This window comes from Fulmarus glacialis, unplaced genomic scaffold, assembly GCF_000690835.1.
Source record: "Fulmarus glacialis isolate BGI_N327 unplaced genomic scaffold, ASM69083v1 scaffold1730, whole genome shotgun sequence".
NCBI classification, from domain to species: domain Eukaryota; kingdom Metazoa; phylum Chordata; class Aves; order Procellariiformes; family Procellariidae; genus Fulmarus; species Fulmarus glacialis.
This window is the reverse complement of record NW_009189378.1, coordinates 13,131-35,070: the sequence shown is the minus strand read 5'-3', so window position 1 is coordinate 35,070 and position 21,940 is coordinate 13,131. Positions and strand designations below refer to the sequence as shown.

General features: G+C 35.9%; 1 protein-coding gene across 1 annotated transcript; it reads left to right on the top strand.

Annotated features, from left to right (window-relative positions):
* Positions 1 to 1,970: 1,970 nt before the first annotated feature.
* Positions 1,971 to 21,940, top strand: WDR48 (WD repeat domain 48; the record flags this gene model as incomplete). Its single annotated transcript, XM_009581584.1, has 18 exons — positions 1,971 to 2,111; positions 2,425 to 2,503; positions 2,786 to 2,868; positions 2,987 to 3,116; positions 6,448 to 6,536; positions 7,453 to 7,554; positions 7,925 to 8,149; positions 9,562 to 9,636; positions 9,987 to 10,089; positions 10,400 to 10,497; positions 12,315 to 12,422; positions 12,827 to 12,923; positions 13,443 to 13,538; positions 15,723 to 15,828; positions 17,291 to 17,378; positions 17,966 to 18,042; positions 19,116 to 19,308; positions 19,932 to 21,940. Coding segments are annotated over 18 exons (1,986 nt in total), but the record flags the coding sequence as incomplete, so codon positions are not given.

Sequence of the window (21,940 nt, the reverse complement as noted above, 5' to 3'; positions counted from 1 at the left end):
ATTTTTAACTGAGTATTTTCATTGGCTTTATTCAAAGAGTTTGAAAGTGGTGTGAATTTGATGGCCATCCCTTTGCCTTGTGTTTTGTATCACGTTAAACCTTGACTTTTTTACTCAAATAGTCTGTGCTGTGCAGGTCTTCTAGCAATATAGACATGATATGATCAAGCCCAGGTGAGGAGTTGCGCATACATCTTGCTCTCTGCATCACAAAAAAAAAAAAAACCAACCCCAAACAAACAAACAAACAAAACCAAAAAAACAACCCAAAGCCATCTTCAAGTATTTGAAGTGTTTTAACATAACAATATTATGCGTGGTTGGCAGTGTCTTCTCTTGGTAACATCTCTGAAGCTGTGTGTAGGCAGAGACTTGAGCATGGATAGCAAGAACATTATGGATGAGTCTGGAATGGGTGTGAGAAGCTGAGTGTGTTGGAAATTAGAACACAATCTGAAATTGGGAGGAAGAGCTGTGATTCTACAAGGACTGTGAGTGGCTAACAAAGACTCTGAGCAAGAAGTGCTTTAAGAGCATAGGGACGTAACATAATAAATGTAGTAAATGGACTTGTGGAATGGTAATGGAGAGTATTAGGGCAGAAGGATTCAGGAGGCTCTTAATTTTGATCTTCCAGTGTTGGTCTATAGAGCTGTTGCAGCTGTTTCTAAATTGGAGAATAAGATTGGATGTGTGCATTCCGGAACCATCAGTTCTCTTACTATGCTGCACTGGGATGGAATAATTCAGTTGAGTTGTTGCCCCCATTCACCAAATGGACCTGTCAGTTCTTGTGGTATAGAATCTGATCTGTAAAATGTTTCTTCAATGATAATGACCACTGAACATTTTGTTTAATTTGTTGGTTTTATTTTGTGTAACTGAGATCTGATCTGGAAAACGTTTTCTTTATACTGCTATAATGCAGTTATTAGAGTGAAAAATTGCTTTCAGATCTCTAGCCCAAGACTACTCCTTGAAAGCATTTTCAAAACACTGGTACTTATGTATCCATTCCTGCTGTGGGCAGATTGGATTATACCAAGCCTAAAATTTTACCTTGTTGTTCTGATTATGTTTTACAGAACTGGGAAGAGGCATAGCTGGCAGCTTCCCCTCCTTTTCTCTAGGTGTGAGGGCTTTCCTCATAGTAATGCATAAGCCCTCTGTAAACCCTGTGATCAGGAGAGGTGCAGCACAGTGTGAGTGGGGTAGCTCTGAAGAAACTGCAGTGCCTTATAATTGTGTTTACTGAACTGTAATAATGGAGAGTGCTGTAGCCTTTGCAGTATGTCTCCTTAAATCTCCTTTTAGGGTTTCTGAACAAAACAATGAAATAACCTATACACACAGTACTGTCAAATACAGAAGGCAAGAAACTAAAGGAATAATTTATCTGAAAGAACAGTAAACATTTGTGCTGCTTCTTATATTAGAACGTAGGTAGTTTTTAAAAAACTGGTTTCAAAATAATAGCGACACCTGAAGTAGCTAGAATTTGTATCTGCAGTCTTTCAATGCTTTGTAATCCTTAGTGACCATATCCTCTCTCTTGTGAGTCTGGGAAGTACTGTCATCCCAGCTATAAAAACTATGAAACCTACTTAGGAAATGAGACGCAAACTCAGTGTGTTGTCTAAGATCACCCAGAGTATCTGTGCAGAGCAGGGAATTGAACTAAGGATTCTCTGGGTCTAAGCTTGAGTTGTGATGATTAAATAATCCTTTGGGCTCAGGTTATAGCACTGCTGATATCTTCTCTATGATTCTTCCCCATTTTCAGGGGTGTGGGGGGAGAGAAATGACTGAGGTGGTGTTGGTAACTCTCAAACTGACAGACTTATTTAATGCTTGTAAAGCTCTTAATATTTTCTACCCAAGAACCTCTCACAGATGAAATTAGATGTTAGGGTTTTATGGCCAAGTCAATATCTTAATACCATAATTGGATTTGTGTAAATGTATTTTAGGTCTCCTATGTGATTAGAGATGAAGTGGAGAAGTATAACCGGAATGGGGTAAATGCACTTCAGCTGGATCCAGCATTAAATAGACTCTTCACAGCAGGCCGAGACTCTATTATAAGGATATGGAGTGTGAATCAGCACAAGGTAAGTCATGAGAGGATTCCTATGTCTAAACCTAATTTTTTCAAGTTACCATGCTAGTAAGCTGCCTGCAGATGTACATCTGATACTGTTTTTTAACAGCTGCCAATTACTATGATAGGAAAATCATTTTGATATTGCTCATACTGTATAGTTCTTTCACAAAAATATTCTGGAATAGCGACTTCAAGCAACTCTGCATTAGGCAACTTTTGATCTATTTGAAGGTTGAAGAAAATACCACAACAGGATCTGATAGTTACAATCTTTTCCATTTGTGATGAGCTCTTATAAACTTTTTTTTCTTAATTTGCAGCAAGACCCTTATATAGCATCTATGGAACATCACACAGATTGGGTAAATGATATTGTGCTCTGCTGCAATGGTAAAACATGTAAGTACTTAAATGTTTGAAAACTACAGGATTCAGAAATTGTGTATAAAAGTATATTATCTGCTTCTTTAATTATTTTCCATCTTTTCTTAGCATATAAAATTAATTTATGATGTGTATTGTAAATTTGATAAATAGTGTAAGCAGATGTTTTAATGAAAATTTAAATATGTATATAAATGATTCTTTTAATCTTTTTGAAAAGCAAATTAGAGTAGTACGAATATGCTCTAAAGTAATATATAAGCCATTAAAGTTTACTCTTTATTCTTTCCAATTTAGTGATATCTGCTTCTTCAGATACTACTGTTAAAGTGTGGAATGCACATAAGGGGTTTTGCATGTCAACACTAAGGACGCATAAGGTGAAAAACGTTATCTGTAAATACTGTATGTTATCACTTACAATCTTTTAAATATTAAGATGTAGACTTCAAATGGGTAGTGTCGTTGATTCATATTGTTATATTTACTTTGTTGTAGGATTACGTGAAAGCCTTAGCCTATGCAAAAGATAAAGAACTGGTAGCATCTGCCGGGCTGGACAGACAGATATTCCTCTGGGATGTAAATACTCTAACAGCACTGACTGCCTCAAATAACACCGTAACAAGTAGGTACCTAGGGAGGGGAGGCAAGTGCATTTTGTTGAGTAGCATAATCTGTGAGATCAATTTAAAACTATAGATACCTCTTCTGTGTGTACATAAAAAATGTGCAAGAAATTTTAAGGTGGCTTTAGTATGTAATCAGTCCATTTGTTGCATTATATAACAGCTGAAAATCTAGAGCAGCCAACAGTCATTTAGAATAGATGACCGGTCTCTTTGAACATTTTCTCCTGAAATGTAATGTGCTGGTATTCTCTGAAACTTGATAGAGCTTTAGCTTGAGAAGCTTTTTGCTCCTCAACTAAGCCGTTTTAGAAATTTTCTCTTAGTTTTTTTGTCAGTGCATTTTCTGTGTATTATAATTTGGTTGGGTTTTGAGTTGGGTTTTTTTTAATATAGATGCTGCAAAATTGCAGTACAGCTCCTAAAGCAGAACTTGATACATTTATCAAATCTATCTGTCAGAAGAATAAAATTACTAGATAAATTTAGATTAAAAAACATGTGAAGTAATACTAAGCACAATTACATGTAAAAATAGCATACTAGTGAGATCTAACTCACTAGTTAGATATTAGAACGCAAGGGAAAACTATCCGTAGATTCTACATATCAGGGTTAATCCTTAATGTCATCATCACCTTTTAAGTGGTCTGTCCTGCTTCTCTATCCCAATGAAGACATCACAATAAATCATGAGATCTTACCCCGTAGAGCAATTCCAGCACCTCTTTCTTAGAATACTCAAGATAGAGCTCGTTAAGTTTCTCTTCTGGGAAGCATGACACCAATCTTCAAGTTCAGTTAGATTTAGTTAGTTAGTAAATAACGTAAATCTGGGTCATCAGCATCCTGGTTTGTATTGGCTATTTTACAATACATTTTTTCAGAAAGAGGTCTAGTTTGACCACAGTGTGTTTTGCTGCCTATAGGTAGGTTGGAAAAGTAGTGTTTAAAGTGACCGATCTCTTTCATTTTATACTTAGTGTTTGATACATGTTTAAACAGTAGCAGAGTCTCAGATGTATGCATTGGGAAAGAACATACCATCTTGCTTCACTGCCACACTTTAATTTTCTAAATAAGACTACTTGCTTCCTCATTCGTAGGTTAGGAATGACTCAAGAAAGATCTGCAAAACTAAAATTTGGAATTGGCACAACAGACTTTTAAGAAATTTCAGGAATATGTGATTCTGTAAATAAGAGGCAGGCATATAGTTGTTTTGGTGTTTTTTAACTAGTGTTTTGGCTAATTCTGAAAGGTGTGTTAATTTTATGGATTTGGTAGCTTCTAAAACTAAAGGTGCATCTGGGTTGTTCTGTCTACAGGACTTTTTAATTCAAGTATAGCCTTATGCTGGCATGTCTCTGTAGCCTTCAGAAGAGAGATGGCTTCTAGTGAGCTGTGTTGGACTGCAGAATAGTATTGGGATGGCACATGACTGCATATAACTAAGTAGATTTACCTTATATTTCCCAGAAGTTTTCTTTCACTGAAAGTAGAATTATTTTATCACTAAACTTTGCTGATAACTGTAAGTTATGCTATCTTCTGATTGAACAGGGAGTTTTTGAAGGAAGAATTTATTTGCTGGCTCACAGGAAAACTTGGTTGGGGGCGGGGGGGGGAGGATTTCCTGAGCACTGCAACAGTGATACAGAACCTAAATGATTCAAGTGAATCGCAGTTGGGAGATGGGGAGTACTGAGGAGCTGATGCTTGTTTTGAGCCCAAGATCAAACGGAAGTGGAGGCATTACCTCTAAGATGACAGAAATAAATTTGCATTTCTAGAGTTAGAACAGTAATGCTTCATAAGGGGGAGAAAAGGGAAGCAGGGGAGTTGTTTTTCTTTCTTTCTAGTGCTCCCAACTAACAGTGGTTTTTGGGAAGAACATGGTATGTGTCCTTAAAGAACCTGGTTTTCCTCAGTCCTTTCAAACAATATTGATTTTTTCAGAGTGCAAATGAAGATTGTTCTTGTGCATTAATTTCCTATCTGAGTACAGGGAAGCAATGCACACAAGCCAACATTAAAAGTAAGCCTATTTTTAAAGAGCATCTCAGTCAGCATAGCCATAATTTAAATTAAGTGGAGAAATTTTGCTTTTGAGAGGTAGTCCCTTCCAGAAGAGGGTGTAGTCGAGTTTTGCTTTTGTTCTGGCATAAATTTTGCTTCTGTACACTTAAGATTCTCTTTTCCATTCCTGATGTCCAGCTTGTGATAACTCTGTACATTATCCTTTGATAAATTATTATGATTGTTGAGCAGTGTGCTAACTTTCAAGAGTTTTCAGTTCTGCTTTTTGCCTTCAACTGTTCTCTGGGGATAGTGGAAGACTATGACTTTATTTTGGCTACAAATAATAGATTTCATTTGAAAGTTTACGTTTGGATAGTCATAGCTAGTGGTTAAGAGAACCCTGAAGTAAAGCTGCATAATTGTTCCACTGTGACAAAATGTTTATGATACTGGGTCACAAATACTGTGTTAGAAACTTATTTCCATAGTATACATAAATCATTACATAAAGTTTCACATTTTTGCTGGCAATACAGTTTGTTGCTATTCTCAGCCTTTTTGGCGTACTGATCGTATGGTTTTGAGGCTTGATGAAATACCTAATGGTGCTCTCTGAATAGATGATTTGAAATGTGTCTGTGCTTTTCCCAGCTGAGGGACTGGTACTTTAATCTGTCCAAAAGTAGATTAGGCTAGAAGGTACAGAATTCCTCAACTCTGAAGCCAGTTGTGATGCTAAGGAGTTGCCATACGGTTTTCCCAAATGCAAAGGTAGCATCCATGCTCAAGTAACACATTTCAGCACTGCAGCGTAACTTCAGTAATGCATGTCTGCTGAATGAAGAAAAAAGCCTATAATATATGATGTAGAATTTTGCTGCTACTTGGCTTGGAAAAAAATCTCTGCACTTAAATCCAAATGCTATGTATTATAAGATCACATAGAAGTATCATTCTCTAGTGAAGTAGTTGAGAAGAGCAAGAGTACTTTGATGGTCCTTGCACTGAATTATAGTGCCAAAAGGGCACCAGGACTGTAATGACCGTAAGTGTGAGGGGTTACTTTGTTTTTATGCTAGCAGTAGATTAAGAATTGGGATGTGGTTTTCCTAGCAATATGCTGTCTACAGTCTTTTTTTTTTTTTTTTTTTTAATTTATTTAAAGCAACTGTATATATGGGGTAGAGTGACACTGTTTTCATGGATCAAAGAGTATTAAAATACCCTAAAATACCATTTTTGAGTGAATAAGTATGTTTTTCAAATGACTGCATTAAAATTGAAAATGTAAATTTTATTTTGAAATAGCTTCTTCCCTGAGTGGGAACAAAGACTCTATCTACAGCCTTGCAATGAATCAAATGGGAACAGTTATTGTATCAGGGTCCACTGAAAAGGTAAGCAAAAATCTGGTAAGGCTCATTCCACTTCAGTTCAAAGTTTAAAGAGACAATTTTATTCATTTCCAATGTCATGTCTGTAGCAGCTTTGGTGTTTTTAATGGTGAAGGTAGACACTATTTTTTAAGGGGGAGTGTAAGTGTAGGACACAATTACCTGCCTCAATCTGAAGATGTGTATATGTCCATACAGCTTTAATACACAGAAGAGACAATCAGATCATCTTGTGTAACCCTCTCTCTATCAGAAATTATTACGTTTCACCACAAGAGCTCTGATTTTGGGGGCATGTTACTCAGATGATTATAAAAACTGAAGCAGTTGCCACAGGTAAGAAAGAAGTGGTGCCAGCAATTTGTAAGACCCCTGCAGGAGGTGGGAAATGAAGTGAGCTAATGTAGTTCAAGTGTTCCTAGGAGATAGCCCGTGCTCTTTGTAAAGGAAGATGGAACACCCTAAAGGCCCCTGCGAGTTGTTTTTTTACCTAATCTAATCTTGAGAGAATTTTATTTCCAAGTCAATATAAAAATGAAAATAGGATAAACCAGTGAAGCATCCGAGAGGATTTTCAGATTTTTTTTACCCATTTTTTACACTATCCTGTTTATCCAGTCACTTCCATTCTTTAATTTCATAAGAAGACAGAAAAAGCCAGAACAAATTAAAAAATTTGAAATTAAATTAAAATTAAATTTGAAATTAAAATCAAGCGAAGAAAATCACATCTGATTATTAGAGGTGCATAAGATCTAGTTATGTCTATCTTGTTCTGACAAAGTATGTTTTTGGTGATGGATGTCTGTGTGTTCAGAATAAGGGTCAGTTTATTCAGAAAGGCTTAATATTCTGTAGAGAAAATGCATTGGTGGGAAGAATGATGTTAATGCCAGTTATCCAATGTCTATTTATGTAGGTTCTAAGGGTGTGGGATCCGAGAACTTGTGCAAAACTAATGAAACTCAAAGGGCACACGGACAATGTAAAAGCTTTGTTGCTGAACAGAGATGGCACCCAGGTACGTGCTTTAACTTGAGACAAACACATTTTACAGAATGCAGAAATGTCATTAGTCTTTTTCAGTATAATTATTTTATGTCATAGATTATAGAAGATAGTTTAACAAGTATTTTACAGATATTTAGTGATTAAGGGAAGGACATAGGTGGGTGAAAGCTCTGTTTTATTACAAGTCCATCTAGGTATGGAGGGGGTGGTTTACATAAAAAGTCTGGAAATTGTGACTAGGGTTGTTAACTGCCAGTCTTCGTTTAGCACCGTCTTAATGGAAAAATACAACCATAAGAATTATGAAAGCTCTTTATGGAAAAAATGATTTTAAAAGACTTAAATGCCTGCTTGATTTAAGTATGATGGTTGTTGCTCAGTGTCTTTCAGGCAGCTCTGATGGGACTATCCGCCTGTGGTCCCTTGGGCAGCAGAGATGTATAGCCACATATCGAGTCCATGATGAAGGTGTTTGGGCTCTGCAGGTCAATGAAGCCTTCACTCATGTTTATTCAGGAGGAAGAGATAGGAAGATTTATTGTACAGATTTACGAAATCCTGATATCCGTGTGCTTATCTGTGAAGAAAAGGCACCAGTTCTTAAGGTAATTGAGTTTAATTCAGAGAATCACAGAATGGTTGAGGTTGGAAGTGACCTCTGGAGGTCATCATTATCACCCCCTCCTGCTCAGGCAGGGCTACCTAGAGCTGATTACCCAGGACCATGTCCAGATGACTTTTGAATATTTCCAAGGAGAGAGACTTTGCAACCTCTCTGGGCAACCTGTGCCAGTGCTCAGTTACCCTCACAGTATGAAAGTGTAATTGTATCGCATATTGTCTAATGAAATAGTGGCTTGAGGTATAATAGTGGCTTCAGTTTATAAAAGAATGCATATTGGGTAACAAGTGTTTACTACACCACATCTTCAGTATATTGGCTTTGTCTCCTAAATTACATCTGAAACTTAATTGTCTGAAAAAGATAAATGCCTGGCAGCTACCTAAAATATGCAAATTCAAATATTACTGAAACTGATTATGCTTCAAACATGAAAAGTTGTTTTTACCGGACTCTAGTATGGTTTTAAGAAACTAAGCCGGCATTGCCAAGGCTTTAGACAAAAATGGATGTTTCTTAGCAGCAACATATATGCACAGGACTGTTGCATACTCATGGGAACCAGGAGTAAAATTTATTGTGGGTTTTTTGAACACCTAAACATGATGTTTTCTTAGCTGGAGAAAACGGCATGCACAACTCTGAGTCTTTTGAAGAGACTGCTTTTTGGATTTTTTTTTTGCTGTCTGTAACTCTAGATAACATGATCTTGGAACATGTAGGTGTGTAAGAAATGTGCGATTGAAACAGATACCAGTATATAAGTAATCTGGCTTTCCTTGTGAGTGAACTCTGGCTTAGTATGTTCAGATAAAATCCTGGGTTTATTAATGTAGTTTTGAAAAAGTCAGGATCTGAGAAATTTCAGTTCAAAATGGAAAATGAAAGCTATGGTCAGCTGTACAAAGATCAGAAGGCGTCTTCTAAGATCTTAGCTACAGTGATTTCTAGTCCAAGAAATGTAACAGCAGAGCCAAACGTATAAAGTTCTGCTTTTTAATTAGTACAGAACTTCTTACATTCTCTTTTTAACCATGTGAAGTATTTGAATGCAAAATAATTCAGGAAATACTGTACTTATCAAACTGTCCATTAGACAAGATTGCATCACGCTAGAAGCAACTTTAAATACTGGGTGTTTAGACACATTGCATCTACTGTTGTCCATGTCCAGCATTTATTTGTTGAATGCTTGAAACAATTTCTCTGGAGTTTCAAAAATTGCAGCTTAGTTATTTTTCATTTAAACTTTGTATTTCTTCAGTAAGCTGAAAGTAGTGCTGTTTCTGAGATAACATCCAAGTATGAGAGCGGGTCTATACAGAGCAAATATTAAGTGAACAAAGGAAAATTAAGTTAAGCGTGCCTGAAAGTATCTGTGGTTTCATTATTTAGATGGAACTTGATAGATCAGCTGATCCTCCTCCAGCACTTTGGGTTGCAACAACTAAATCCTCTGTGAATAAATGGGTAGGTGATGTATTTTACACTCTGTGAATTCAATTAAGTAGTCATGGGACTTGCAGGCTTGGTTTGGGAACTGTTGGACTGTTTATTGCAATTTGATTGTGACTTGCTATGATCGGTAAGCTTTCTTTAAAAAAAATCATAAAATGCTAATATTTAAATTGATCAAAAGACATTAAGCTTTGAATTACTTCCTTTGCTGTCTATTTATGCTGCTTTTAGAAATAAACTATCTTACTCGGAACTGGACGGTTAACATCTAAATAGCAGCATGAACTGGCAGTTGTTACTCACAGATAAAAGCAAATTTATAGATTATTATGAATGTGTCATTATTTTGTTTCTTTCTTTAGACTTTGAAGGGAATTCATAATTTTAGAGCATCTGGAGATTATGATAATGATTGTACCAATCCTATACCACCCCTGTGTACACAGCCTGACCAAGTTATAAAAGGTAAACAGCTGTTTTCCAGAGTCCCTTATAAAATCTGTTATCATTAGCAGAAATGGTAGATCTTTAAGACTGGCTCAGGTTTTTAGGTACTTGATACTATGATTTCAACCAAAACAAAAACAATGTGCTTATCATCTATCTACTGTTAATTACAGTTAAAATAGTGTTTGAACCGTCGTAATATCCAAGTCTTACATAAAATAGTGAAACCAAAGAACAATCACACATGTCATTTTATACAGTTTAATTTAATGTAATACTAGGAAAAAAAAAAGTCACTTAGTGACCTTAATTCTTGTTTGTTTGCTAGGGGGTGCTAGTATTATTCAGTGCCACATTCTTAACGACAAGAGACACATACTAACCAAAGACACAAATAATAATGTGGCATACTGGGATGTCTTGAAGGTAAGTACATCATTTCGGATTAAACATCTACTGTTGGATGATTAATTATTTTGTACCTTTTAATATATTTTTTTAGTGCATGAGATTCCTATGGTAGAAAGTAAGTCATCTTTCTGTCTGAAGACATAATGCAAAGATTGCTTTTTGAAAGGGGAGGGGGCATTTCTGAGCTTTTCTGTGTCTTTGCCTGACGTGAAGCTGAGTATTGACATCTTCATTCACTTGAAATTCAGACCCTTGAATTCTCTCCTGAAAATAGTAATGTTTGTTTTGATTGGCTTTTGTTTCAAAGAGGGCTCGCAGAGGCCCAGTGCGGTATGGAATAGCATAAGAAAGCTTAGCCTGCAAAAGGGAAACCTGTGCTTCAGGTCCTGCTACAAACCCACAGATCCCAAGCGAGTGTGCTGACTAGCAGTCTGTGGAGTAGTCTGAGAGCGTGAACGTACTGCTTCCCTTGTTAGTTGGCAAGATAGCAGGCAGAAAGGCAGGACTGGAAGGAAAATTAGCAGAAGGAAGCGTGGCCTAGTGTTACTGGCTCCTGTGAGAAGAGAGAGACCTGGTGTGGCATTTCTTTATTTTGTTTTACCCAATGATTGGTCAGAGGAGAGGGAAAAGAGTGCAGAGAGAAAGGACTGGAATCCCAGGTCAGTGAGCAATATCTTCTCTTGCAAAATCCTGTTTGAAATTCTAAATCTTTTTTTCGTCTTGAACTATGCAGTGCTCCAGCCAAGATTCGGTAATGAAGCAAAGCATGCCCAGCTAACTTACTGAGTTGCTGACTGAAGTGAGAAAGAAGGGAATTAAGTTGGAGAATGTAGATTTGTACTAAAAATTATCTAGATGACTTTTGTTGAAAAGTGAATAGCTTTTCTTTCTTTCTGTTTATAGTTGGTATATATTGAAATACAGTGTTAGATCTCAGGACCAAAGTCAAATGCTACTGTTAATTTGTACTTTCATTCAATTCTTTTTCTCTTTTGTAAGGGTTTCAGAAGCATTTCTTAGATATGTTTAAATACATATTCACTTTAGAGATGGGGTTATTCACCAGGTCAAAGTGTCATCTTACGTGTAGGATCACGGCACTCTAAAGCTGAGACTCTTTATTGAGGATGCTGGAAGAAAAGAGGGAAGTTTTCTTATCTGTAGCTACACCCTTCAATCTTTGCTTCCTGTAACTTTTCCTGGATTTTGAGGAAATAAGTCTTGCAAGGTTACAATCCTTAGAGTTTGCTTAAAGCACATGTTTCAGGATGACTCTGCAAGTGGATTACAAGAATTTGGATGTTAACAGACTTGCTTGAGGAACTTTAGAAATAGAAGTATAAAATAAAACAGGAAAAAAGAATCTGCATGTAAATTCACTCACTGCTGTTCCCATTACAGTAGTTAGGCTGAATTTGTTTCTAGATTTGCAACGAATATTGGTGTTTGATGGACAGTTGTACTGAAATATTGATACTGATGGGGAGAAGAATGACAGAGGATGCTATAGGACAGCTACCTGCTCAGTGATAGGGAAAGTGGTTTTTATTAATGTGAAGTAATAATTCTATACCTCTCCACAGGCTTGATGCCACTACCTCAGAAATAAATAATAAATAAAAAATAAAAATTACTTACCACGTAAACTATTGTTCAATTTTTTGAGAAAAATTTGAACCTTTAACTTGTGTGTTTCTGGACTACAGTATTCATGGAGAAATCATAAGTCGTAATCATTCCAAGTGTAAATGAAAGTCAAGTGAAAGGTTTGAGGTGCTGATATGACTCAATACTCAGAATTTAAAAACTTCTGTATTTCTTTTCGTGTACAGGCATGTAAAGTTGAAGACCTTGGGAAAGTAGATTTTGAAGAAGAAATTAAGAAGAGATTTAAAATGGTGTATGTGCCAAACTGGTTCTCAGTAGACTTGAAAACTGGGGTGAGATACAACTCCTGAATCTGTTGTTCTAATGTCATATTTCATATATTTTCATATACTGTTTGTTCACAAAGGTTTGAGTATGTTATAAGTTTTGAAGAGCGATTATCATTTATCTGATGGGTTAGATTTATTTTGAAGCAAACCAGCAAATCTTACCTCAGTTCTTAATCTGAATAACAGATTTTTTTTTTTTTTTTTTTTTTTTACCTCGTGGTATGGTCAGTTTAAATCCACCGATACTAATTATGAATTAATACAGTTTGGTAAACAAACTGTGCTATCATGCATTTAGAAATTCTTTGTTTTGTATTCGCAGCTAAGTATAAACAAAATAAGTTTATAGACTTGTTTAATACAAAACAACTATTGCATTCCTCTTCCTGGTGGTCTTTTTCCAACAGATGTTGACAATTACTCTGGATGAAAGTGACTGCTTTGCAGCCTGGGTTTCAGCAAAGGATGCTGGATTTAGCAGTCCAGATGGTTCTGATCCAAAATGTAAGTTTTAACTAATACTAATGTTTTATTGAGAGAAAAAAGCAGACTAAATTCCAGTATTTATGTTTCAACGTATTCCAGTGCCACATATGTCAGTAGCTGGTTGGATTTTAGGGCTTATTTTCTTGAGACTGAATTCTGCAGAGAATTCTCTAATGAGAATGTTTGCTTTTTTCTGAAACATTTCAGTCATGTTCAGGTTTTCTATTTAACTTGGTTTTAAACCTTCAAGAAGCAAAAGGGAAAAAGTAATAAACCTGGAACTATCACCTAATCTAGAGAATGTTATAGCATGTGAGTGATCCAACTGTAGTGATTCTAAAATCAGCTTTTTCTGAAAGATTGTAACGTATAGCTCTGAGATTGTGATAAGCAGATTTCTGTGCCCATAAATAGTTTGTTTTGGGAACAGAACTACTCAAACTTTTGGGAAAGTTTTCAGCTGTGGATCAAATGTAGAATATTATAATACCAACGTTTTTTATGTAACTGAAGTTCTACCTCCCTATGTCTTGACAGTAAACCTTGGAGGGCTTCTGCTACAAGCACTTCTGGAGTATTGGCCTAGAACACATATCAATCCAATGGATGAAGAAGAAAACGAAATAAATCATGGTTAGTATTTTAATATTTTCCTTTTTTGGATTTGTTCATACATTCTGTTTGTTTATATTTCTATTTCTTTAGCAGATACAACTTGACTTGCTGTCTTACACCTGTCTCTGTATGCATTATAGACTAATGTTTTTTAATGCTTTTAAATTTGCTTTACACCAAAATTTGCTGAGTAGCTTTCTTCTTCTGAAAGTATCAGCAAAAATCTTAAGAACTGTAATCCGTAAAAAAGTAGGTGACTAGATGATTCTGAAGTTACAGAAACATGATGCCTTGATGAAGAACGATTACTGGCAAAACTAAGGCTTGACTTGGAAAAGAAACAGCCTAGATAATGACAGCAAAAAGCAATAGTTCAGTTATTCAACATTAGCCAGTATTCTCTTGACATAATTCCCATTTGTTTCTAGGTATTATGAACAATATAAAATAAAAGAAAGATTTATTGGAAAAAAAAATATTCAATGGCTATTAGAATAATACATGGGGTAGGTCTATACAAAACCATCTTAGAGTGGTGTTTTAAGGTAATAATGCTAAGTCTAATCAGGCATGAGATAAAAAGCACAGCTATGTAAAATGTAAGATAGTGGCTGAATTTGGCAGAATAAAAGAGACTGTATAACTCCAAAGTTTGTGGATTATTTTGAAATTAATTCAACCCAGATCAGAGTTGACTGAAAAGTCTTATCTTTGCTGATTAAGAAATTACTTTCTACAGATAATGCAATTAAGAAAACTATAAGTTCAGCAATATCTTGCCATTTTGTGACAAAGATTGTGCCAAGAGTTAGCTACTTTCTTCTTTCAAAAATGACCTCCATGGAGGGTTACAGCACTTGGCAGGGTTTTCTGGATAAAGTTGCTGATTCTCATATTTTTGTGTACTGGCAGTCTGCAGCTTGAGAGCCAGACAATACATGAGAAGTATAACTCAGGCTTTTGTATTTGTTGGAACACTGATGCTGCACTACTCATTTCTGTGAATAGTTGTGAATTAGTGGAATGTTTAGAATATTCACTACAGAATCAGTCCTCATTTTCCCTTTCAAAAGAAACTGACACTGAACAATGACTTAAGAAGATAAAGTGTACCCGTTGGACATTGAAATTTGTGTAAAGAGACAAGAACTTAAATATACATATATATGTGCAATATTGTGCCTCTCAATTGTTAACAGAAGTGTTATGAAGAAATCTTTCAAACTGTAGGATTTTTCACTTGCTCTAACTTCAGTATCATATTCATCCCTTCTAATAGAGAACAGATTTTTTTTGTTTGTTTGTTTCTTTGCTTGATGCAATTTTTGACCATTCTTTCACTACATGTGTTGCTGGTCAGAAAGCTAAGGAATTATTCATCTCATCAGACTATGCCATTTAAATTTCTTGTGTTGCTTGAATTCAACATCATGTTCAAATACAGTAATTAGATGCTGCAATGTAATCGAGATGATCTTTCTCAAGTGAAAGGAAGGCATCTAAATAAATATATAATAAATATGTATATAAATAGCTCTGTTTCAAGGTACTTGACTGACTAGAAGCTGCACTGTTCAAGAGGTGCGTAATGCTGATTTTTCTTTAATCTTATCCTATCTGTCTGATGTGGAATCAGGTTCTTCAGTGTTTGAAGACCGCACTGCTATAACTAGCTAAAAATAAATTGAATTTAGAATGCAGTAACTTCAAGGAAATGTGAGTCCGAGCTGTACGAGTACACTATTTTGACATCTGGCAAATCCAGGTAGAAGAGCAAAGCTAACATCCGTCAGAGTTCTGTACTGTCAGCGTAGTGGGGGAAAACAGTCTTGTCTCAGTGGAATCTCTTTAATTGATTTCTCATATTGGTATTGTTCAGTTTGACAAATCCTCAGAATTCCGTTAAGGAACTGGAGAAAACTAGTGATCAGGTTTTGGCTCATGAGCTCTATTTCCCTTTTCTCAAAGGCTTTTGAAATAGGCCTTTCACAAACCTGTATTGATCTAGTTACTCTCTGGTGTTCCTTTTTATATACTTGCTATGTGTTGGAAATGGGGATTTTCTTGGTTTTTATGAAGCTTATGATTTTGTTAATTTATGAAATACATTAGCTGTAGGTGGAGAAGACACTTTTTGGTCTATGTATACCCACTTTTGAGGCCTAGTGCAGTCTCACTGTTGTGTATATTTTTTTCCAACAGTGAATGGTGAGCAGGAGAACAGAGTCCAGAAAGGAAATGGATACTTCCAAGTGCCACCACACACACCAGTTATTTTTGGTGAGGCTGGAGGACGTACTTTGTTCAGGTATAAAAACTCAAGAGTGTAAATTCAGTGGCTAAACAATCACGTCCTTTGTGCAAGCAGAAATGTTATCAAAATGTAATACTTGCATCCATTCTGTACTGTACATTCAAGACATGTCCTTGACAGGCAAAATAAGCAGCTCTTAATGATAATTTTGCATTGTCCAACTGAGTATGTGAGTTTGAACATCAAGGTGTGAGGTTTTACAATGGTAAGAGTTGTATATTGTTCCTAGTTGTATGTCATAGCTTTGAGATCTTTTTGGGTGCCCTCTTCCTGCAAACTGATTAACTGAACTTTGTTTTAGAATGAAATTGTGCTACTTTATAGATTCTTGTAGAACTTCTCTTACGGGTCTGTTGTGCTGGTCTTTGAGCATTAATGACTTGACTCAGACGGGAGATCCTACTCACTAGAGAGTTTGTTTCTGCTCCCAAAATTGTAGTTGATGACCCATTAGAAGGTCCTAAGCTCTAGCAGGTAGGAGTGCAGGTTCTGTATTGTAATGTGAATATACCGATTACCCTTCTATTTCTTTTCATTTTATATTGAAAAGCCTAACTGTGATATATGATACGTCAGAGACAGTTTAATAGTGCTGCAAAACAAATGCCAAGCTTTCAAATACCATGAAGCATTTAATATTTACTGACATAGTGGATTTTAAATTTGAGGGGTGGGGGATGTTTGTTGGTTTTGTTTCCCAGGCTGAATAGGCCCAAAACTATGCAACTTTCAGTCCATCAATTGGTCAGTAAAACTGCATAACCTTTTTCAGCTTTCAAAACTGATTTTTTTTTCTGCAGTATCAATGTATTTACATTGTAGCTGAGGCTTAATATTTGCATCCATTCTGTACTGGTGGATCTTATGACTTACACAGCTTGTTCTCAAGAGAACACTGAAAAGACACCAGTGGAGGGAGCAAGCCATGCTTACTGGACCTAAAAGGTGGCTTGCAGGAGACTCTGACAAAATACTTAATTGGAATGTATAAAATTATATGTGGTTTTGTTTCACCATTGTATGTGCGCATTTCTTAAAATTGGTTTTATTCTTTCCATTTGGAGAGGACTTAGCAGACACTTTACATGCAAAGCTCATTTTTCCCAAGCAGATAAGAATTGCTTTATGCCAGGTGCCTCTCCCCTTCTCCTGACAGTTTTGTACGTCAACACACAAAAGTACGCAATCCACGAGCAAAGTAGTCCTATAGTCTCCTGAGATACTTGTCCCTGTTTCTGCTCTAGGGATCTGTCTTCTTCCTGCAGTTACTTTTTCTGGTCTTTACAGAAAATACGTGATCACTTCCCCAATAAGTTTGATGATGTGAAGGGCCAGCTACCCAAGTTCGAGCTCCCTGCCCATTAAAAGGGCAGGTCCTCTCCTGAAAGGAGCACGTTATGTAATGCACATTACAATAATTGTTTTCATTCACAAAGGTTATTTCTGTATGTCTTAGGTTATTATGTCGGGATTCAGGTGGTGAAACTGAATCTATGCTTCTTAATGAAACTGTGCCACAATGGGTAATTGACATCACTGTGGATGTAAGTAACGTGTGTGTGGATTTTGCTTTTTTGTTGTTTTGTTTGTTTTTTTTTTTCCTAAGGTGAACTACAATTTTTTTTTTTAACTGTATAGGATCTGAAATGACATTTTAAATTTTTACTCTGTTTGTATTTAAAATAAGTGGTCTCAAGGTCTGTATTCAAGACCCTTTGAGATTCATTATTTTTTGATTTGTCCAGTTAAGGTATTTTTGCTCACTTTCTTTTGACAGAAAGTCTCAGAAAAAGAATTCAAAACACTGTGCATAATTGGTATCCTTTTCAAGTGTGGAGCTCAGGAACAGAGAATACTCTTCATATTGCTGCAGTCTTTTGATACTGTCTAATTTCCTTTGAAATAAATGATAATTTATATTCAAAAGCTAGATGATAGGTGCATCATCTAAATTGAAGCATCTCAGGAGTATGAGTAATTTGGAAGTTGGCTGTGGTGGTTATGTTGATTAAGGATCTCTCTTGGTTTTTGATAATTAGGAGCTGAATATACTTCACATACCAGCTGGTAGAAATAGGAGCTGATAACAGTTCATCCTAAATTAACACTTTTCAAATTTGTTTCCTTCTAGAAAAATATGCCCAAATTCAATAAGATTCCCTTCTACCTCCAACCTCATTCATCATCAGGGGCAAAAACTCTAAAAAAGTAAGTAATGCGTTTTTGACTCTCAAAACTGCAGAAAGAGAATTGCAAGCTCAGAAAAAACCCCAACCAAACAAACAAAAAAACCCAAAACGGTTTGCCAGAGAATCGTATTGTGCTTGATGAATTTGTATAAGTTTCTAGTCATTTAAGCAGCATTGCTCTGAAGCATTGAATTACATCAGAATATTTGAAAGAACTGTAGCTTTCTTTTGGGTTCAATGGGCAGTTGCTTAAGTTTATGTTAAGAAATGTCCAAGAACTAACTACTGAAATTAGACTTTCTGTCTTTTGTGGTATTTAATCAGAAACAGAAGAACTTATAGATTGTTACACTGTTCAGAACCACAGTTTTATATTATGTTTCCTATTGCTAGCAGTGAAGAATGATAGCTTTTTAAAAGGAAGAGGTACAAAACCTGACAGTAGGGAATGCAGGATAGTCTGCCTGTCACACTAGCTGTAGCTGGGAGCTATATAGGTTAGAAATCAATGCAGGTCCTCAGATACAAAGTCAATGTCATAGACAGTATGGCTACCATTTACATGCAACAATTTTCAGTCTTTTCCACGAATGCCTAGTTCCTCTTTAAGTCGTGTTGAATTCTTCACATCAGAGACGATTTGTGAAAGAGGAGCTTCATAGGTTTTTTGTGTACGTTGTGGAAAAACTGCTGCTGCTTACTACTTTAGAATGCCCTTCTGTTAATGTAGTAGGGTGAACAGCATATTCTGTCTTACGTCTTATTATTCCATATCCTCTGTCTTTCTCTTACTAATCCCTTTTCTATTGAAAGAATGAGGGTGGTGTACAATACTCTTCATGTAGGGTTTGATTTAATTTGGTCTTTTGAATATCTTACCACTTTTCTGAGTCCCTTTTGCTGGGTGAATCTTTGGATAAATGGCTGTATTGATCATGGTATTCTGGATGATCCTGATAATTTACTATTAAATTTGTAAAATAAAGAGCTTTTCTGTGTACTTGCATAGTGTGCTACAGATTAAGGTATTGTGAAGATAAGAAATACAGTTTCTCAGGTTTTTTCCTGCCAAACTTTGCTTACCTTATATAGAGACCGACTGTCAGCAAGTGATATGCTTCAGGTGAGAAAAGTGATGGAACACGTGTATGAGAAAATCATAAACTTGGATAATGAGTCTCAGACAACTAGCTCTTCCAATAATGAAAAAGCAGGAGAACAAGAAAAAGAGGAGGACATTGCTGTGCTAGCAGAGGAGAAGATTGAACTTCTGTGCCAGGACCAGGTAAGTTACTTGGGCGTTTTAGCCTGTGAACAAAACTAATGTCTACCGATGAATCAGTTGTGAATTTCTGAATACTGAGCTTGAAATATGCTATAGATTATCTGTTACCTTTAAAACCAAGTAAATGTTTTGTCATCATGTTAACTTAGTGCTCACACAAGTTCAGACAGCTGCAGTTAGCCAGATCAAAGAATTTATATAGTATGCCTGTTTAATTTGGTCTGACTAGTAGCCTTTATAGGATTAGTTACTCATACTCAAGAAATGGACTTAATACAATACCATAGAGTTCCATTTCTAGCATTTTTGGAATGTTTTGAATTCTACATTTCTAGCAGAGTTTAAAATTTGTCCAAAATCACGAATTGTCTGGTAAGTGTAGTAAGTGCATGAAAATTAAATACTGAGGAGGTGGTTGTAATATTAAGTTATATGTTACATGGCTAAAATCTTTCAGTAAGGCGTCAGGTTTACTTGCTACTTGAAAAATCCGAGCCTCTGCATGATTCATCTTTGATGCCTGTTTATCCATAGGATTGTTTTGCCCAACCAGAGTGTTTTATCTTTGAATTTCTGATAATCTAGCAGATTTGTGGAATAAAAGATGAATTTTTACTGTTTAGGTTTTGGATCCGAATATGGACCTTCGAACTGTAAAGCACTTCATTTGGAAGAGTGGTGGTGATCTGACACTTCATTATCGCCAGAAATCAACGTGAAGGGAGTGGTGGACCCAAATGGTTACTTATTTACTTGACCATACTGTACTGGTTCCAAGAGTAGTACTATAGAAGCCCACTGAACCCCTAAGGTAGATGAGACTTCTAATGACTCAGTATGGACGGAAAGTATACATTTAATTGAAGTGACTAATAGATCTGTAATATAGAGGAAAAAAATCTATATGACTTAAACTAAAGTCTGTCCTAGTCTCAGCCAATGAGATGGGAAGTCCCTGAGTGGTTCGTGTTGTGTGAGGTGTACAGAGAATGGATGATAATCCAGTGCAGACTTGCTTCCTCCTTTTTGCTTTTGTTTTTCCAGAACGTAATATCCTCATCTGCTCATGCTTGATATGAAACCATTTTGGCCATATTAGTCGTTGTGTTCACAATATAATTCAGAGCTGCACACAAAGTATTTTTAGTACATTCCATTCATAAAGTTCCTACAATGATTTCTCACAGGTTACTCAGACATTTCTACCACTTAAAGAAATTTGGAAAAGAAAACCAACAGAAAATAGGTGTTGCATACTTGAAAGAATCAGCCCATTTAATTGCAAACGAAAGGTTAACATTAGAATTGTTTTAATACTGCAACGCAATTGTTGCTTTAGAGAGCTGTTGACCTGCAGAATAAGAACACTAGATAAATGTTGTGGCAGGGTCAGTCCAATGATGCTGTGCATCATAATAGAGTGAACATGCTTTGCAGCAACTTAGAGAGGTTTTTTTTTAAATATATATAACTACTTCCTGCACTGTGTCCTAGGTGTTCTAAAGACACACTAGTCTAATTTTTGGTAACTATGCTCCAAAACTATGTGACATTTTGTTAAAACTTCAGACCATTCTGAAAATAACTTCATATGTTTAATGTTAAACTTCAGAAACTTCTCAGCAGATTTCATATTCATGATATAAAAATACTTACTCTTCTTTTCCAAAGTTTTATATGCAGTTGTTCTTTTGTTATAGATGTATGCGGATCTTCTTTTCACTGTTATTTCTAAAAATCTGTGACTGTCATAGACTCATAGTAGTCTTTTATAGAGTTTAACTTATTGGGGGGAGGGGGTAAAGGCATTTCAACTTTTCGTGAGAAAATGTGGGGCTGTCCCAGAAAACTATTTGTAGCCAGAACAAATTACAAATCCTCATAAAGAAATTGTGTAAAAATGACTCTTGTCTGAAGCAGAAGCACAAGTGCCTTCAAAGGGCAGTATATTATTTGAGTTTCTTCAGGAGACATATGTTCTTGCCCTTCCTGTATCTTGCTATCAAGATTTAGGTTGAGGCCTAAAGGAAGTCCCAATAAATTATATTACTGGGATTGTATTGGTCAAACAAAAACTAAAATATTTTTCATCGTATTTTATTTGAAAAAATAGTCAAATCATTACCTTCTGCACTCTTAACCTAGCTAAACAAACTCATTGCTTACACAAAAAATATGGTTCAGAACTAAGCTAGCATGTCTTTTTCCCTGTCTTTTGAGAGTCAGTTTCAGGTTTTTAATCCCCATTTCTGTGTATGCTCAGTTTGACACAGTTGTGCTATAACTGCACATTTTTAGTGATATTTGTGAATTAAATGGCTAAGCAGAACTGTAACTTTTATTGATAAACTGTTCTGACTTGTATTTATTAATAGCAAGGGTGTATGCTTGTTCCAATAGGCACTGTTTGGATTTGGGGTTTTTTTTTCTGGTTGTCTTGCTGTCCCGTTGTATACATTGGAATTGCTCCCAGTAATTTTGTTTGAAATCAGCCAAGGTTGTAATTTTTCTTCTTTTTTTCTTTCTAACCATCCCAAAAACACAGTTTCAGGAAAGACTGACAGAAGAGTCTGCAATGCCAGAAGGGTAAATGATGTTTCACAGTTGTATAGAATAAAAGGCTTTAGTTAAA